Below are 20,412 nucleotides of genomic sequence, written 5' to 3'. Positions count from 1 at the left end.
CGATTGCTTCCAGTAGATATGACAGGTTTTAGCAGATATAAAGCCAAAACAAGGGGCAAACATTTTGATCTTGCTGTAATCAACCCATTTTAATTTGAGTTCTGCATAAACGTAAGAGCCAGTGTTTTCATCCAGCCTTTGATTTTATTCTGCATGACTGCTGCAGTGTGCACACACTGTTCTGACTGGACTAAAATGGCTTTATAGTTGCAGTTCAGTTATTTAAACCTGAAAAGTTAAATCTTGAATGCAAACATGATTTAAGCCGCCTCTACAAAAAAAAAAGATACAGAATACATTGAGCGTTTCTCCCTGAGCAGCTCTAATGGTTTGAGCTGCAAGTTTTCAGGAGCACCAGCAGAAGATGTGAAAGCGTTGTTTGAATCAGTTTTACTGCAGCACACTGATATTGTTTTCATCATGACCACATTACTGACAGGTTCTTTATTACAAGGCAAAAAAGTCAAAGTTAAAACTCTTTAAAGGAACCCCATGTAGTGAGAGACAGCTCCTCTTTAACATGATTAATGGACTGAATTATATAGCATAGTTTATGCAGTGTTTCATGTTTTAAGAGTCAGCAAACTAGTTTCTTCTGCAGATGTGTGCGGATAGTGAGCAGCACACAAAATGCGAGGCTTTACTCCATTTGCAACATCTTTACCTTTTTATAAACTGAGCATTTTACCATCTGATCATCTCATCCGCGTGATTGTGACTTTTTGTTAAAAGGAGGGTCTTGTTGTTAAGTTTTGGCATATTTGGGGCGGCTGTAGCTCAGGAGGGAGAGCAGTCGTCTTCCAACCGCAGAACCATTCCTGGCCTTCCCTGACCTTCCCTGTCGAAGTGTCCTTGGGCAAGACACTTAACTCGATAGTTAGATGTGCCTATCAGGGTATGAGTGTGTGTGTGAATGTAATATGTATTGTAAAGTAGTCAAGCAGACTGGAAAAGCACTATATAACTACAAGTCCATTTACCAAATCAACAGGCTTAGTGTTAACTCTGATCTTTCTTTCACTTAAGACACACACATAAAAGTTTTTGCGTCGTCCTTTTTGTATCTTCAGATATAACATTTAGAGAGAAAAGAAACCAAACTTGAGGTTTATTCTCAGGTTGCGCATGTTCCTGTGGTTGTAAAGTTTTGTGACACTGCTTCAAGAGATGGTTGGAAATTACGACAGAAAGGTCAGAGTGTGGAGCGCTGAGTTCTGCGAGCTGTTCACACTTTGAGCAGCAGTAAAACATCCCTGCCGATGTTCTTACTGCATTGCAGTCTGAACCTAAATCCATGCAGCAAGTTTTTCTTTTCTGTGCTGCACCGAAGCCTTCAGTGGCGTTTGAACTTGCAGACCAAAGCTTGTTACAAAACTCTCGTGTAACTTTGATTGTCATTCATTGAGCTCTGCAGCAGCCATGCTGAGGCTGAAAGAGCAAAGATTAGAGGGGGTGACTACGACATAATCTGCCAGGAAGGCATCCACAAGCTTGTCAGTGAGACAGTTTCTGTATTAGCATTTCGGTTTTAATTAGATTGGCTCGATTAAACTGCTTTACAGTATTGCAATGTTAAAACATTTAATATCTTTTGTAATTCTGTCCATTATCTCTGCTGGCATCTCTGTGTTGGATGACAGTGATAGATGCTTAGATAGTTTAAAAATTAAACTCGGTAAATTAGAAATTCCCATGTGAAGCTTTTCTTAGTGCAGCAAAGGCAAAACCTGTGGATGACAACGCAGGTGTTTTTTTTTTTTTTTTGACATGTCAGCTGCCCTCTGACTCTATACCAGTCTTGTCTAATGTGGGAAGAATCGCAAACATCTCTCTCTGTACACTGGCCTTTTTATAGTGCCGGTGCTGACAGCAAGCCCCCTGAGTGATCAGATTTGATTTATTTGAAGTGCAGACTATGATTTCCTACTGTGGCTATCAGAGATGTCCTCAGCTTTCCCTGCTGGAGTGCTTGTCCTCTTTCATTAAAATATATTCTCCATCATCATCTATTTTTTTTTCTTTGATTTAGCTTTTGTCTATTATCCTCATGAGCTCTCCTCCTCTGTCTCTTAGTCCTTCCCTCTCTCTTTTGTTTTAGGTTTTCTGAGGAAGTCACATGGTGGTGTTGTCAGATAGTAGCTGAGTAATCATAGCTTATGACACTAATCTGTTTCGGTGTCTCCTCTCTCTTTGTCTTGCAGGTGAAAGACCGTGCAGACAGGCTGTCTCACACTAAGCTATGGAATGCTCTCTGCTCCCACCATCACTAGTCTCCAATCTTTGGACTGAGCTTCAAACGCTTAGTTAGCAGCTGTGCTTCTCCCCTCGAACTCTTTCTAACCAGGGGAAGAAGAAAAGGAGCAGGCTTAGCAAGTCCTCCGCTGAAAACGCACAGAGCACTTCTCCATCTTCTTTTTTGAATATTTAAGCTAGATTTTATATATTTTTTTCTTCTGCTTGGATATTTTTCTGGTGAAATCATATCAAGATGGATTTGGAGTCGTATCTGTGGATGGTGATTATTGGCTTCATCATTGCCTTCATCCTGGCCTTTTCAGTTGGAGCCAATGATGTGGCTAATTCATTTGGCACAGCAGTGGGATCCGGTGTGGTCACTCTGAAGCAGGCCTGTATCCTGGCATCCATCTTTGAGACGCTGGGCTCCATGCTGCTCGGGGCCAAAGTGGGAGAGACTATCCGGAAGGGCATCATAGACGTCACCCTCTACAATGACACGGTACCTGTACTCATGGCAGGAGAGGTCAGCGCCATGGTTGGTAAGTCAGACTAACTTGTATCCAGTGACATGTTGTTGCTGTTTTATGCAGATTTTGTGTTTATCTGTCATTCTCGTATTGGCACCAAAGTGTGAACAAGTTAAACAACAAAAATGTTGTTACTTTAATATTGTAAAGTGTCCTTGGGGGTTTTGAAAGGTGCTTTGAAATAAAAATGATTATTATTATTATCTTAAGGAATAATTACGCTTGCTATAATAGTTTCTAAAATGATAGGATGTTGCCTTTATCTGCTTTACATAATTTTATTTACTCTTCTCCGAGTTTGGGCAGTTTGTTAAAGGAAACACATTTAATTGCATCACCAGTGGATTCTTAGAAATAAATGTATCTGTGTATGACGATACTTTCTGGCTGTAAGGAAAACAAAACTAAGTAAAAATAGTTTATTATGCTAATAAAGACATCACTTTTTGTCAGAGCAAAAGAGAAACTTTTGATTTTTACTCTACTAATGTAAAATATGAATTCTTTACAGACTTTTAAAAATTTTTTTGTGCATAATATATATATTTCATTTATTTTTTAATATTATTATGAGACTCATAAGCAACCTACTGCGGTCTGGACTCAATAGAGCTCTGATCTTAGTATTAAAAAGACTGATAGCAGGAAAATCTGGAAACATTTGTTTGTTTGTACTTTGATAAATAAATTGAATATTTAATAAATTAAAATCTCCTCCACATTTAAAGTACAGCTTTGCTTGTAACCCAGTTAAAACAGAAACATGTACACGTTTTTCCCTTTCAGATGATCATTTACACTCTGGTTATTGATGAATTTGAGGAAAAGTCAAACTTTTTACAATAAAAGTCCATCACCAAATTCTTTTTAAATTAATCTATTGATTTAATTTTATTTAAATTTTTATTTGTGCATTATTATGACTTACTTTTCAAACAGTATTTCCTTGTCAGTGAAAGCAAACTGATAAAATAAAAAATCATTTAATTATATAATTATGGATTAATGTATATATTATTGTGATATAATTATAAAATTGTATATTAGATTATTATGAAATTCTAAGGATAGTTATATAAATAGCAGAAAGTTCATATATTTAAGAAGCTGAAAGCAGCAATTTTACGTTCATTTTTTAAAATTTTTCTAAAACTGGATAAACTGATGATTAAAAGCTGCTTTTTTAAATATACCCAGAAGTTTAACATGAGTATATTTTCACACAAAATTCTATCAATATTTGATAACTGCTACTTTTAAACTCTTTGTTGCTAATTATTTGGCATTCATTAAAACAACAATTATAAAAACAAAAAGTACACATTTAATTGTAATAATTTACCAGACCTTGTGTGCTCTCTATCTAAACTGTGTAAATCTACCAACGTAACATTCAAATAGCTTGTTGAAAGAAATAGTCGCTCTCTCATTTAAACAAAACAATTACAAAGATGGAAAGACTGATGAATGCGAGGAATAAAATGGCATTGTTAACAGAGGATTCCCTTGTCGGAGAAGGGGAAAAAGAAATAAATGGAAAAAAACAGGCGTGGCCGTCTCCCACAGGAGAATGCTTGGGAAACTTTCAGTAGTTTTTGTTAAGCTCAAACAGGACACATTTGTCACTGTTATGTTACGTCTAGGAAATTAGACACTATTACGTCTTGATTTGATTAGTTGGAATCAGGAAAGCGCTTCTCCGTCCCTCTCTTCAGGTTTTGATGTTTGACTGGAGGTCGCAGAGATGACACACAGCAGTTTATACTGTCATGATCTCATTTAGGTCTAAATAAAACCCCTTTAAGCTCAGTGGTGATTAACAGAAGTCCCAACTCAGGTCCACTATTCAAACAATGGACTCTGACTCTTGAATGGCAAAAACAGGTTTTACAACAACCTAACCATTTTTTGGTTCACCTTTAGGAAATGATGCAAAACTAAAACTGAACTCTGGCCTTCAGTTTGAAGTTGCCTTTTTGCATCTTCCAGTTTCCATTTATGTATTTTTTTAAGCCTTTAATTCAGAAAAAGAAGCAATAAACTGTAGCTACTTCAAATATTTTTTTTAATGATTGTGCTGTTTAGTTTATAGTCTTTTTATTTCACAGCTACAGTTTAACCTAAAGTAATGTAATAAGAGCAGATGATGAGATTTATGTGTCTTTTGGCTACAGGGTCAGCGGTCTGGCAGCTTATCGCCTCCTTCCTCAAACTGCCCATCTCTGGGACTCACTGCATCGTTGGAGCCACCATCGGCTTCTCCATGGTGGCCATCGGCACAAAGGGCGTGCAGTGGATGCAGCTTGTTAAAATTGGTAAAGACAAGTTATTGTAAAGGAACATTTTGTTTATTGTGCTTCCATTATTATAACACCTCCATTTGGTTAATTCCACTACATCCCTTCTGGAGTAATTATACTTTAGCTCAGTGAACCTGTTAATCATCAGTTGGGTTTGCAGAATTTTTTTTTTGATGTCTATTTGCACAGCAAGTATTTAATTTCAAGTGAGGTAAATGAGCTAGTATACCCCCTTTTGAGTTTCATGAAACTAACACGAGCATTAAGGCCTCATTTAATTTAGAAATACAATGCTCTCACTTTTAGCCAGACCTTACCCCAGAGTCATTTTAGGAAATGCAGGAAATCTGTCTAATTGAAGAACTGAAAAATAGTCCCAAAAAATTATAAAAACTGGAACAAACACACTATTGTTACATCAAATCTGTTGTGAATGATGCTGTATCTGTGTGTCTATTTGTGTGTGTTAGCATCAGTCCTGTTTCCTTATAAGATTTTTTCTTCTGCTCTAGTGGCTTCATGGTTTATCTCCCCTTTGCTCTCTGGACTCATGTCTGGACTCCTCTTCATGCTCATCAGACATTTCATCCTCAACAAGGTGGGCACACATCACTATACGCATAATTATTCATCTGCACACAAAAGTGCCCACAAGCAGAGTCCTCTTTGAATGTTAAAAAATGTTCTCTAGGTAGTGCTTCACAGATATATTGCATCAGTTATAGCCAATGTAGTCTCTGTATAATTTTACCATAAAATGTGTAGAGAGGGAATTGTTAATCTTAGTTTAAATACTCAAAGTTAAAGGCAGACTTTCATGTACACATAACTTTAGCTCAGATAAAAGCCATTTGATTTGGCAACACCTGCAGATCTGTTATGTAACAGTGAGTCTCTGGCAGACTGTGTTGCAGATCATCGTAAGGTCACCACTGCAGAGTCCTGTATGAACAAATTCATTTATTTCTTTACACTTAATATGAATCTAAATCTGGTTTTGCTTACACCGTGATCACGCCTTCAAATAGGCCTGATCTGAATTACTTTTAGGTCTAATAACATTGAAAAATCTGAAGCACGTCCATTAAATTGATGAGACTTTTATTATTTATTTCTGTTTGTTGTTAAGCTGTTGTATTAGAAATCAGGCAAAAAAATATCCATGTGGGTGTTGTATATATTGTTTTATATTTATTTTTTAAACAAAGGATGATTCTGTCCCTAATGGCCTGCGAGCGCTGCCCCTCTTCTACGCCTCCACCATCGGGATCAACACATTCTCCATCATGTACACTGGAGCTCCATGTAAGTCTCGGGCAACAGTTGTTCCTAACTTATGTTGATCCAGCTGACAAGGTGATAAAACGAGTTTGTTTATCAGTGGTACTATTTGACTATAGTCATTTGAAACCATTTGCAAGCTGTGGTCTTTACCTGTGTGTGTGTTTACGATCTGCAGTGCTTGGGTTAGAGATGCTACCGGTGTGGGCCATCTTTCTTATCACTTTAGCCGGGTCACTCGTCTGTGCAGCCTTGGTCTGGATAGTCGTTTGTCCCTGGATGAGGAGAAAAATAGCAAGTAAGTGTGTGTGTGTGTCCAGTCTTTCCCTCAGCGTCTGAAAGCTTAGCACTCAGCTGGTACAAGCTTAACGACAGATCCTCAGCCTCTGCCTGCACACGCAAAACAACATCAAACAATAAGAGGCCAGCAGAAATGTTTTCTTGTTGACCTCGGCTAGAGCCACTAAAGCCACCAGGGAAAAAACCTCTGTAAACTCTCAAGTGTTCAACTCAGATTTCCCTTTTTTTTTTTTTGTCTTTTTATTCCCTCTATATAAGGCAGATGGAAGGGGCTAAGACCATAGCCTGTGGTGTAGAAAGCTCTCAAATCAAAGTTAGTAATTGTTTCTCCTAATGGGAAAACAAGCCTACAGCAAAACGATGAAACTCACCACACAGAAAATGAAAACAGTGGAAAGCAAATAAGGACGAATGTCTGGAAAAGTGGAGGATGTAGTCATTGTTCAGGTTGATCGGGGACTTTTACTCACATTGACTGAAATGTTAATATCCAAATTCAGGCTTAAAATAGAATTATTCTCTTTTTCTTCTTCTTCTTCTTCTTCTTCTTCTTCTTTTTTCTTTATTTAAACTCCACACAGACATCAAGGCCAACTTGACCTGTTGCCTAGCGTGTCATAACTTCTGAATGCCTTTGAGGATTATAATCAACATTATCGTCCTAATCCTGGATATTACTCCATCCTTTAAAATAAAACGTGATGGCTTGATTATGTGCCTAAGGTTCACAGGGCATTAAGGGTATCAGCTGCAGGATTAGTTTGGATCAGCCGAGTCGTATGTGTGTATGGAATGTTTTTGCATATTTTATATCTCTTTAAGATCTGAGAAGCTTTTTTCTATTTTTATCAACTTCTCTCCTGACTTGAAATCGTCCAGATTTTTCTCTGAAATCGTAGCCTTTTCCACCAATATTTAAATTCTTTTGATGTTTCAAATCAAACTTTGTTTATAAAGCACTTTTCATGCCAACAGCAACACAAAGTGCTTTACGTGATTTAAAAACAAGAATGGAAATATGGTTGTGAACAATGGAGTATTGCAGTATGTTTTTGTCTTGATGAAGATTAGTTATTGCTCGATTTTCCAAAAGGTCGCTTAAAGAAGGAGCAGGCTCTGTCCAGGATTTCTGATGAGAGCCTGGACAAGATCCCTGAAGAGGAGGAAGAGAGCCCCGTCTTTAAAGAGCTACCAGGAGCAAAGGGCACCGATGAGGCTGTGGTGCCGCTCACCGGAGGCAGTAGTGATCGGGCAACTCGCGACTCCAGTGGGGAGCTCACCAATCTGGCAAACGGAGGCACTGTCCTGCCAAACGGCAGGGTTTATGGTAAAACTGATTGGCTTTATATTAAAAATGGAGGGAAAAAAAGATCAGGCAGAACACTTGAAATGAATAGTTAAAATTTTATTAGTCATAAATGTCTCATTTTAATTTTTTTTATCTTGGAGGTCGGACCCACTCAATGACCAATGGCTGCCTCAAGTCACCCATCTCCAATGGCAGCTTCAGCTTCGATGGCCACACGCGCAGCGATGGCCAGGTGTATCACACCGTACACAAAGACTCTGGTCTGTATAAAGATTTGCTTCACAAAATCCATCTGGGTCGCATGGACGATAACGAGCGCTCCAACGCCGGCCCGCCTGACAACAATTACCGCCTGCTGCGCCGCAATAACAGCTACACCTGCTACACAGCCGCAATATGCGGCATGCCCGTCCAGCCACTCAAGCGCTCAGAATCCCGTGACGACAGTGAAAAGCTGGTAGGTGAGGCAGGCGGCAGGAGCAACAGCGTGTCTTACTCCAAAAAGCGGATTCGCTACGATAGCTACTCATCGTACTGTAACGCCGTCGCCGAGGCAGAGATTGAAGCAGAGGAGGGAGGCGTGGAGATGAAGCTGGCCACAGAGATGGAGGGGGTGGGGGAAGAAGGCGCCCCAGCTCCAGTGCCTCTGGATGAGCTGGCAGAGGAGGATCACGAGGAGAAGGATAAGCCGGAAGTGTATCTGCTTTTCCACTTTCTGCAGATCCTCACCGCCTGCTTCGGCTCCTTCGCCCACGGAGGCAACGATGTCAGGTGACACATAAAAACCTTTTTACTGGTCAAAGTTTATCTATCTAAATCCTGATTTTTGTTCGCTGTTGAATCAAAGTTCTAACTATTCTCTCATCTTTGCAGTAATGCCATCGGGCCGCTGGTGGCCCTGTGGATGATTTATGAGCAGGGAGGTGTGATGCAAGACGCTACCACTCCCATCTGGCTGCTGTTTTATGGTGGCATAGGCATCTGTGTTGGCCTGTGGGTGTGGGGCCGCCGCGTCATCCAGACCATGGGAAAAGATTTGACTCCCATCACCCCTTCAAGGTGAGAAAGCCACCTCACAGGAACATTAGAGCAAAGGTGTGTGTCCACATGTGGGGAAAGGTCAGCGTCATAATTGGTTTTATTTGCTCCAAAAAGCCTCTTCATGCTGACACAAACAGGTTAATCCAATGCAGCAGCTGCCTCGGTGAGTACTTAGATGCACACAGCTGTGGCAGAATGCCTACACACAAGGTCATACACAACGTAATTTATCATTCAAATTATAATCAGTAATCCCCAACCGGCAGACAGGAAAATAGAAAAAAACAAGGCATGGTGGTTAATGTTTATTATACCTTGTTGCCTCTTTAGCTTCCTGTTTACAAATTCCTTCCTTTGCTGGACTAATGAAGACTTAAGTATGGAACAACAATTTGTTCACTTAAAAAAAGACGTAGATGAATAAATAAAATTTTATGTGTTTTTAAAACTGTTACAAAAGATTTTTTTCTCCTTGTATGAATAATTTTACAATGGATCACAATCTCTTTGCTCTGGCAGTCACAATCCACACTGCTTTTATAAGATGGTTAGAAATAAACAAGTAATTGCCTCTATTTTAAGATCTTAGAAAGGCAGTGAAAAAGGAGTGGCATGCTCTGTGTATTTCTCTGCTGTTTTTGACATATTACATAATAATTATGAATAAATAGGCTTTCAAACTACAGCAAATGTTGCCCTGGAGCTCACTTTGCTGGACAGCCAAAGCAGTAGACATTACGTATCCTAAACCGCTCCCTGCTCCTCCTCCATCTGTGCCCTCCATCTTCCTCCCTTTTGTCTCTTGCAGTCTTTTCGTCTTCCCACGGATTAGCTCAAGAATGTGTGTGTGCGCACAAACTTAAGGGGTGTGTGTGTGTATTAAAGAAAAAAAAATAATAAAAAAAAATTGTGCACACTGGGTTGAGTGTACTGTATTAGTGTTAGTTTGAATGGATGCATGCATATTAGGGACTAATTGTTCCAACAAGCTCTTTTGGTGGTTTTTTTTTTTTTTTTTTTTTAGTTTGTGTGTGTTGTTGCCTGGCAGGAACATCACACAGCGTTACAGGAAGTTGTTTGGCATTCTTCATGAGGAGAAGTAGGGCGGGAGGGGCAGAGCCACAGTGGGAACGTTGGCTTCTCCAACCGCAGGAAGGGACGCCAGCCTGACTCCTTCTCTTGCACTTTTTCTTTTTTTTCCTCCTTTCTCAATCCCACTCTCTTCTGTAAATCTGTTTGTGGTTTACCCTCTCCAACTCATCACCCCCCCCCCCCCCCCCCCTCCTTCCTTTTCTTCATCACTTCCCATTCCTGTCTTCTGTCTGCACATTTTTTCATTGCCATCTCATCTCTAAATCTTTTCTTTAAATCTCTCCTTTTTTTTTATTACTCTTTCTTTTTTAAGTTCTTTTCTCTTTGTGTGCTCCCTTCCTCTTTTTTTTATCTTCCTTCTTATATCACCACCTGACTCTGCTGCCAAAATCCAAAAACAAATTTGCTCTGGTTCACGGTTCTGAAGAGTCCATTTTCTTCAGTGTCTGCTTCCATGCATCAAACTGAGAAAGAAACTTGTCTGAGGCAAGAACATCAAAGTGTGTGTGTGTGTGTGTGTTATCTAAACTGCATATCATACATACATATAAGCTACATACATAACTACATATATTTATTTGAATATTAATTTAGGGCCTAAAATATCTACGCACTTTAATATTCCATACCAGGAAAAACCCTTTAAAATTGAAAGTTTTTTTTATTATTTTTTCATTGAGCCACTTGATCTTTAATATCTCTACTTGCCAGGGATTTTCCACTGTGGCATTCTTAATGACATTTTGACTCGGGGAGGGAAAACACAAGTGTAAATGATGCAGTTAATTTGCTGAGGCGTTAAAAGTTATGTTCAAGATAAGCTCAAAATTGTGAAGCCATGCTGTGATGGAGACTGGCTCCTGCTGGTTTAGAACTCCACACCAGCGACCGGGAAAATTTTTTGATTTGCAGATTCTCGTCATTCATTAATTAAGTCGTTTTTATGACCTAATTCTAAATATTAGTTTCTTTTTTTTCTTTTTTCTTTTTTTTAAGCATGTGTGTGTGTCTGTGTGTTTTAATAGTTTTCTCTTCCAGTTTATCCACTGGTCTGAAGTGGGAGTGTTCTGGAAACAGGGCATGACTTCAGAGAAATGCCTTCTAGTAAGCACGAGGCACGACAGCATCACACAAAGCCCTGTCTGTGTGTCACATGCAACCACGCATCTCTAAATTACCTACAAATTTAAAACCTCACAAAAGCTGTTTTTAATTTATGTGTAGCTGCCTGTGGGATTAGTAATTTATTGAAAAATATTTCATTTATTTTTCAGTGTGCGATGTGCTGCCATTAAAAAAACAAACAAAAAAAAAAAACTGTTGAATATCCTGTTGTGGTTAATGTGGATGCTGGTGAGGCCGTGCCATCAGCACCACTGTTCCAGACATTACAGTGAAGAATATCTTTTTGATCCCCCCACCCCAACCCCTCCTCTTCTCCCCTCCCTCCCTTCGCAGTGGATTCACTATTGAACTGGCTTCTGCACTCACAGTCGTGTTGGCTTCCAATATCGGAATCCCTGTCAGTACCACGCACTGCAAGGTATGACTGAGTGGCCCTCCAGCTGACCTCTTAACTTCCCCTCCAGGCCCCCGCCCCCCACAGGGGACAAGGAGCTCACACTGCCCCCCGGGCTTGCAGTCATCAACTAAAAATAATGACATGAAGCAAAGTCCCGGTTATTATAAAAAAATAATTTTCTTCATCAAAACTTGGATTTTGTTTTTTTTTTGGGCATCATTCCTGTCATTTAAGATCGTACAAGCTGAATTAATTACTGAGATTTGGACAATGTCAACATTTCTATAAGGAAAAAAGTAAAGCAATTATGTTTTGGATGGAGCTATGCTGTAATTACTCATCTGAAGCATGTCTCAACATTTCAAATGACTACTTTCACAGTTTTAATTTCCTCTCAAATTTCTCTGAACAGATAAAATCGTAACAGAATAAGAGATTAGCTGATGATAAAACGTTCATGGACTCATCTGATTTAACTTTAATTATAACATTTTCCTCTCAGCAGTTGGATTTCAAGTAGCTTCTTTAGCTCTGACCATTCAAGTTATGAATTCCTTCTTTTGAATCTGACTTTATTGCTGGCAGTTGTTGAAGCTGTATACAGTGTGCAAGGCCCCACATTTGGGCTGAAAATGACACCTCTTGTGTTTTCTGTGTACAATAAGTACAAAGATAAAGATTTAAGCGATCCTTCTCCGTCATTAGCTCTGTCATTGCATATCAGGGCTTTCTTAAGCTGCTTATTTGCATTAATAATGTTTGGTTGAAGAGCCCCTGCTTGGCATATGCAAAAACATTTGTTTTCCATAATCTAGCAATAAATTCAGCCGATACGACAGCAGCTTGATTATAGGTCATGGTTGCCAAAACTGTTCGAATAATGCCCATGTTACTATAGAGCAGAATCTTTGCATCTTATATGCATTTACACTTTAAAAAGTACCAGATGTGTCCAGCCCGAGGCAGCAGTGTGCAGCCCCCATCCCCTGTGTTTTTTTTCAGGAACACCAGATCCAGGCAGGAAGTTGAAGCGGACCGCTCCAGTCCCTTTTTTTTTTTTTTTTTTTTTTTTGTTTCTTTACCGCTGCCCCCCATACCCCACCCTCCCACATGGTGTCTCATTCTGTTTCATTCCACCAACTCTCTTCCATTTTGCCCTCTTAGCACTGGCATGGTTTGGCGTGGGGGTCCACCACCTTCCTGCTCTTGCCTGCAAGCCGACTCCCCCAACCACCTCAACCATCCTCACCACCAGCCTCCTCCTGCCCCCACCCTGATCCCACCTGTCTCACTTGTTTTCCACTTTTTTGACCTCTCCCTCTCCATCTTTCTGTCTCTCTACTCATCTGTCTTCACAGCGGATTTTGCATTGAAGTAATGAGTGCGCTAACAGTGCTTGTTGCATCAAATGTGGGCATCCCAATAAGCTCCACCCACTGCAAGGTATTGGAGTCACTGGTAGTGAAGCTGTGGTAACGGGGCTCTCACAGAGCTCCTCTTCATCGCTTCACCTCTAGCTATGAATCACCAAAAAACAATCACAACTCCCGAAGTTGCCGTTTTGATTTCTCCTGCAGTTTTCCTCCAACAACAAAGCCTCCCAGTGAAGGTTTTAAGCATTAAAACCCATCTGTAAATAACAAATTTAAAGCTATTCAGTCATGCTATTTAAAAGCAGTTAGCTGGGTTTATCAGAAGTTGTTGAATTATTTTGTTTTTGTGATATGATTAATTAAACATAATTTCTTTGGGGAAAAGTCCAATTTGAACATGTGTTTTAAGCAATAATATTTATATTTTAATAGAACTAGAGGAGAGAATTGATTTTTTGGGGCGGTTGTAGCTCAGGAGGAAGAGCAGTCGTCTTTCGACCGGAAGGTAGACGGATCAATTCCAGGCTTCCACTGACTACATGCCGAAGTGTCCTTGGGCAAGACACTTAACCCTACGTTACCTCCCGATGTGCCTATCGGGGTGTGAATGTGTGTGTGAATGGGTGAATGTGATAAGTAGTGTAAAGCGCTTTGAGTGGACAAACTGGCTGGAAAAGCGCTATATAAGTACAAGTCCATTTACCATTTATGTTCTCAAGCTGTATGCAAGAGAAGCTTAGCTTAGTTTGGTTTAGCCATTATCCCTTTTTTGCCTTCAAATGTTCTAGCCTGTATTTGACGAGGACCTAAGGTGTAAAACATGTCAGTGAAGCAACAAGAAGAGAAATTACATTCCTGCAAAGTAATGACTTAAAAACCTAAATTTGAAAACCTTAAGTCCACTGAGGGGAAACTGCAGAAGATTCAAAACTGTTTTTTTTTTGTTTGTTTGTTTATTACTCATGATCAGTTTATCTAAACATCAGCATCACCATCCATTCCATATTTTCACTCTTCACTTCCAAATACTATGTTTTCTCTTCCCTAATACCTCCGATAATCACCTGCTATGCTACAATGCTAAACCTACTGATGGTTAGAGGTCGACAACTGGTGGTGATTTCAATGATTTGGTGACTGTGTGGAGATGTTCAGATGTTTCTGGATAAACTTTAAAATAATAATAATAATAATTTAATTTTAGATGGATATATTTAAGGCTTTTTGCATTAAAAAAGAAAGAAAAAAAAAAGAATAGATGCTGATAATGCTCAGCACCTCTTGGGTTTGCAGAGTGTAGCCAGCAGCATCTGTTGACATCTCTGATACTGATGTGTTTGCAAGGGGATGAGCATTAATGGGCATTGATTTGGTTTTTATTAACTTCTGTCAGGTCGGAGAGAGTATTTTCTTTTCGCAGGCTCCTTTTTTTTCTTATTTTTTCCCTTCTTCCACTGAGGTAAAATCAAATCAATGCCCTACCCTGGTGCGTGAATCACTATAATGTGACAGTGCAGTGACTTGTGGTTTCAAAAGCTCTGTAGGCAGCTCCAACACCGGGGTCACCGCATTCTTAACATGCTACAAATGCCTGTAAACAAACTTTGTGACCACAAATGTTAGATTCTGCTCCCTGAGGGCTCTTGTTTTGAAAGAATGCTTCAAAATGAAGAATGTCTAAGATGTTATAGACAAAAAAACAAAAACAAAAAATACCATTTATTCTCATGAGAATTTCCCTTCAGGGAGATATTGTTTATGTGATCAGATACTTGACTTACTAAGTGTAAGACTGATCTTTTCAACTACAAATGTGACTGACTATAAGTGGAAAACCAGAGGGTGTCAAGCCTCTCGTGTTTCTCTGGCCGTATAAGTGCAGACCGCCTCAGTGTCACCCCTGTCCTACAGTAGCATCACAAACGGCTAAAATGAGTCACTGCACAAGTAACGTCAATACTGAAAATATTACTGGGTCCTCTCAAATGATTTCTCATTTCATTTTCTTCTGATTTGATTCTTTTGTAAGTAAATGGTTCGTTTTGTACACTACCGTTCAAAAGTTTGGGGTCACTTCCCTATTGAATCCCATGGCAAAGTGACCCCAAACTTTTGAACAGTAGTGTATATGAAATTCATTAGTGGAAGTCTAAAATCCTTTTGAGTTTTATAGCTAAATAAAAAGGTAAGTACTTTATTTTTATAGTAATTTCAGACTTCCATGTGTAAAACTGATAACCTTTAAGATCAGCGTGCAATAACTAACATTTGAATGAAGAGCTGAAGGCTGCAAATGCTTCTCTGTTGAGCTACTAATTTCTTCACTTGCAGCAGATATTAGGTCACAAACACAATCTTTATTTAAATACCCTTTATTTGTTTGTTTTTTTTAGTTAGTTTTTTCTCTCACATGCAGCTACTGAATCTGATCAGAGTTAAAATTGTGCTTTTAATTTTTTTTTTTTTTTTACACATAAATGTGGTCATCCTGTAAGATATTGTTTCTGTACCATGAATGATTCAGCATTCCCACAAATGCATCCGTATTGGTTAGTTATTCTAGGAATTTGTGTACAAGCAGAGGTTTTAACTATTTTAATTGTTTGTACTTAAGTACTTGTGATAGACTAAATTTATACCATCTTATTGCTGCTGATGGAAACCTTGTACCAACTGAAATTATATGTGAAAGCCTAAACGTCTCAGTTGGTACTTAATCTGTTTATTGCTCCATTAGAGCAACAAAAACAGTGTCTTAACATAACTTCATAGATTAACTGAACAATGAAATTGATGCCTGGGAAACTAAGCAGAGAGAATACAAACACAAAACAATCTGCAGAACTTCCATCATGAGGAAAGCAAGGGCAGCCTGCAGCTCTTCATTGTTTTCACTACTCTGAACATTGTGTTCTGTACTGCTGCTGATTGTTTTTCTCTCTGGCCTGCGGCCTCCAGGTGGGCTCAGTCGTAGCCGTGGGTTGGATCCGTTCCAAGAAAGCTGTGGACTGGCGCCTCTTCAGGAACATCTTCCTGGCATGGTTCGTCACGGTGCCTGTTGCCGGCCTGTTCAGTGCTGCCATCATGGCCCTGTTCGTGTACGGCATCCTGCCCTTCGTCTGAGGGTGCACGGCGGGGAGGGTGAGCAGAGGAGGAAGGAGAGCATCAGAGAGGGAAACTTGAGTTTAAAAAAAAAAGTAAAAAAAGAAAAAAAAATCATAGCTCGAGTGTCGGGGTTGCAGATAAAGAAGAAGGAAGTGGAGATGGGGAATCGCAAAGAGAGGAAGCTGCAGAGGTTTACAGATGGACTTGGTTGTACTGTGGATGTGAGGAGGGTTGGTTCACTTGCTGCCTGGCTCCAGAGATCTGTGGGACTCATCTGAGTATCTCATCATTTCATTATTTCTTTTTTTTTTATTTATTCTCTGTTTTGGTGCATAGGAAATGTACCGTTCAATCTGCTGTACATAAGACAATAACAGGGAACCTTTAAGAAGAATTGTTTGTTGGGAGAAACAGTTTCAGTTTTAAGCCTCATTTAAAAAGAGACAGGAATAAAAAAATGCCTCAAAACTAAAAAAGAAATTGAACGGTTAATTCTGCAGACAGATATTCTTCCTACGATACTAATTAGTATTGTTGGTCAAATGCTTATCACATTTAATATTCCAGATCGGAAAAGAAACCTTGTACATATTGCTATAATGGATCGAGTGCAATGTGTATTACGGCTTGCTTTAAAACAAAAGAAAAGATGAGCGTGCGGTCAACCAACCCAACCAACTCACTTTCAACATGCTAGCCCGGTACAACTGGGGCCAAACAGAAAGGACGCCTCAGACAGAGTGGTGCAACCATCACTCTTTGTTTTGATTTTCCATAGAAACCATAGAAACCCTAATTTACTAAAGAGTTGATTTTTTTTTTTTTTGTCAATAGCTCCTGTATGTTTGTAGAGATGGTTCTCATATTTTTAAATGATGTATTATACTGTAATTTGTACTGTAAATACTGTCCTTAAGGAGTTTGGGGATCATGGTTTGTTTTTAATCTTATAGTGCGGGGGGTAATCATTAACAGTATGTTTCATGCCCATAAAAATACTTCACAGGTGGGAAAAATTTTGATTTAAAGGAATCTCTTCACGGTACAGAAGAGCTCTTCAGTTCCTTTTGGTTTTTATTGTTTTGGGAAATTTAACAGTATTGACTGAAAAACGTCTTAATTTAAAGTTTCCCTACTTGAGAAAATGGTTTTAAGATAACCAGAGAGAGAGAGGTCGCTCTTTTCAGAGCAGATCCATGCCAAAGTTAGTTGTGTTGTCACCATTGCAGCATGATGGTTACAAGTAGGAGAATTACGTTTAGGTGCAACAGATGCCAAAACACTAAAACAGAGCTGAGGCATACAAATACATATCCACACGCTCTCAGAAAACCGTATGCCTTTATTTTCCTACATGAAGCTTACTTACTGGAGTCACTTTGTTATATCTGCCCCCCCCCCCCCCCCCCCCCCCCAGTTACGGACCTCTACACTCTTATACTCAAGTTCAACCCTGAGACTCCTCATATCCTCCATGTGACAGAGCTGTCATGTGTCTCTCAAGATGCCTAGAAGGAAAACAAAAGCAGTTATGTGTCATGTTAAACACTGAAACATGAAACTGGTGTCATAAGTCAGCCAGCTGTGCAGATGTGGAAAGGAAGGGGATTCAACCCCAGCCACATGTAGCTCCTCATAACGGACTGCTTCAGTCGAAGTGCTAAAAGTTAGCTAGATATCATATGGTCAAACTGAGGGGTGTTAAAGTTACGAGATATCATAAGACGTTTGTGTTAGAGAGGAATAGTATTTTATTTTATTTTTTATTTTTTTATGGGGGGAGGGAGGGTAGTAGTACCGATCATCACCAGCTTTTAAACGGGGTCAACTGACCAGTGGATGAACAAAGTCTAAGAGGTTGTTTTTTTTTTTTATTTGATCAAACTCAATGCCAGATAATGCAAGTTCTTTTTTTGTTCTTGTGATGTGTCTATTTTTATTTTGTTTCCCATGAACAAATCTATGCTTACGTAGCCACATGCCTTGTAACACTGTGTTTTACTTTGTGCAGATACAGTCAAATAATTAAGTACTGTGGTGTTTACATCGTAACCATATTGTAGAGTATCTGTAAAAATGAGAAAAAAAAACTTCTGCCTAACGATGCCAATGAAAGACAAGCTTATTAACCATCAATTTTTAAGTGCAAGAAAAAAGAAGAAAAATAGAAAAAAAAAATAACCAGAAGTGTCTAGAAAGAAAGAGAGCAAGTGTGTGCGTGATGACTTGTTTTTCTTTGGGTGTTGGAGTAGTGCTAATCATGATCCCTGTCACTTTACACTACTACAGTATGTTTAACACTACATGTGTGGGTGCAATTCCGTAACGAAAAGAGTAACTTAGAGAAATTTCATCAAAACTATATATTTTTCTACCATATCTGAGTTTTAACCTGGGTGAGCTTCCAGACACTTTGGAGGAGACACTGAGGGCTTGACGGAGAAACTGGCAGCTCTTGCGGGGGGTGGGGGGCTAGTTGTTGTCAGGCTGTCATGCTGATGGGCTTATTTTCAGAGCGTTGCCTCGCCGGTGCCATGTGCCACACTTCCTCAAAGCTCAATGTGCTCCTTTAACATGTAGACTGATGTGTCGGTGGCCAGTAGATCAGATTTTTTTAAATTTACCATTTTTATTTTTGAACTTTAGATGAAAACACTTTGTAATTTTGTTTCCCTACTGCTTCAATCATGAGCTGCAAGGAGAGGACAGCGTGACGCTGCTGATTCAGATATCGAGAAGCTAGATATTTGTAGTTAAGAAAAAAAAAAAAAAACCCTTAAACACTAAAACTGGACTGTGAGCTCATTTGTGTCCTTTAGTCTTTTGGTAGCTGACCTCTGTTGGAGCTCATGACTTTTTACTTTGCCACTGGCTGTGTGTTACACAGGGGGCTGCAAAGAGCTGGTGTATTCATATCCTCACTATATTTGTTGCGAGGAGCAAGGAATGAGGTACTTTTTAAAATTTAATAATGCACAAGAGATCAAACCTTGTTTCACAAAGAACTTTTTTTCTTGCCTCCATTGACTTTAAAGGGAGCTTGTGTAGCTGCTAACTTGTCACCGACTTGCTGTGGCTTCTGTTGACGTATGCAGGATGATAAATGTGCAGAAGCGACATTTACAGCAGCATCTGTCTTAGGTCTGCCGACATCAGCCAACAAAAGCTTGTTTTACTTTGCAAAACTTAAAGGTAAAGGGGTCATGCTTCTGCAGCACCAGTCATAGCTATGAATCTGTTGTTGACTCGATGAAAAGAGTCCTCCAGACCAAATAAACACAGATCTGCACATTTTCTCATTTTTTCAGTCGAATAAAATTCCTTCTGTTTCTACAGCTTTGTCTATTCCACCAGTTTTTTTTTTTCCAGGAAAATTCTGCAAAAATCTTTTAGTGGAAAAACAGGAAACACAACTTAATTAATAAAAATAAAAAAAACGGGTATGCTTCAGATTTTTATAACCCTGAAAAATGAAACCTGAACGAAACAAATAAAAGGACTCCACTTTCTCTCCTTCTCACCGATCTTACTCTTATATCACCACCATGCTCTGCAGCCCCCCTCTGTGATTCACATTTTTTTCTCCCTTTTTTTCTGTTCTCTATGCATTCTGAGTCCTGATAGGCCAAAAGGGGCGCACTGCTCAAGTTGGGGAACGAAAATGAAAACTGTCCTCTGGTGGTGCTGAGGCTTTCTTCTTTCTTTTTTATCAACATTTATTTGAACTGAATAGCTACATGGGAGAAGTTGATCCAAACAGCCTTTTAAAATGTAAAGACTTCAGGAAACTTAAAGGTAATAAATGTTTGGACAAAATATTTTGTCCAAGCAGTAGTAGGACCAGAATTAGATAAGCAACCGGCTTATCCAGCTTGTCATCACACATTTATTTGGAAGTTTTAAAGACTTTTTTAATTGAGCAATTTCATACCAGTTAAAAAAAAGCACAAATGCAGACACAGAATTACTGACATATTATTAAATAATCAGCTCTTTTTAAAGATGCACTTGAGTTCATGTTTTGGGTCCGTGTGAAAACTTAAAATGACATAAGTAAATTTGATTTTAGACCTGAGTCTTGCCACTAGGTGGCACAGTTTGACACTTTCCTCCCCATGCAGACGGACAGCATTTTAGACCAGACTTTATTTTTTCTTTTTGTTTTATTATTTTAGGTTTAAATCAGTGAGTGGTGGTGTTGCCATTGAGGGAGCTGCAGTGTTTCTACTGCATTATAACCATTTTACACAGAGAAATGAAACAGAATGTGCCATTTCTTTCTTCCTGAATGTGCAATAAAGCTGTTCCAAAGGTGAATCTACAT

At 39.2% G+C, this 20,412-nt stretch overlaps 1 protein-coding gene across 5 annotated transcripts in view; it reads left to right on the top strand.

Moving 5' to 3' along the window:
* slc20a2 (solute carrier family 20 member 2) overlaps positions 1-20,013 on the top strand; it is a 46,440-nt gene extending 26,427 nt beyond the window's left edge. For 4 of the 5 annotated variants that reach the window (XM_041998436.1, XM_041998440.1, XM_041998437.1 and 1 more), the window contains exons 2-11: positions 2,202-2,777; positions 4,940-5,080; positions 5,578-5,663; positions 6,274-6,370; positions 6,525-6,644; positions 7,740-7,973; positions 8,096-8,726; positions 8,829-9,014; positions 11,547-11,631; positions 15,942-20,013. In XM_041998436.1, coding sequence (XP_041854370.1) covers positions 2,489-2,777; positions 4,940-5,080; positions 5,578-5,663; positions 6,274-6,370; positions 6,525-6,644; positions 7,740-7,973; positions 8,096-8,726; positions 8,829-9,014; positions 11,547-11,631; positions 15,942-16,106 — 2,034 coding nt within the window. In that variant the 5' untranslated portion in view covers positions 2,202-2,488 and the 3' untranslated portion in view covers positions 16,107-20,013. Of the gene's footprint in view, positions 1-2,201; positions 2,778-4,939; positions 5,081-5,577; positions 5,664-6,273; positions 6,371-6,524; positions 6,645-7,739; positions 7,974-8,095; positions 8,727-8,828; positions 9,015-11,546; positions 11,632-12,968; positions 13,054-15,941 lie in introns of all 5 variants that reach the window. The other variant, XM_041998438.1, reaches the window with a different exon arrangement.
* The last annotated feature ends 399 nt before the right edge of the window (positions 20,014-20,412 follow it).

The sequence above is a fragment of the Melanotaenia boesemani genome, chromosome 11, assembly GCF_017639745.1.
Source record: "Melanotaenia boesemani isolate fMelBoe1 chromosome 11, fMelBoe1.pri, whole genome shotgun sequence".
Lineage (NCBI taxonomy): Eukaryota > Metazoa > Chordata > Actinopteri > Atheriniformes > Melanotaeniidae > Melanotaenia > Melanotaenia boesemani.
The sequence above is the reverse complement of the archived record's forward strand: the minus strand, read 5'-3'. Positions and strand labels throughout refer to the sequence as shown.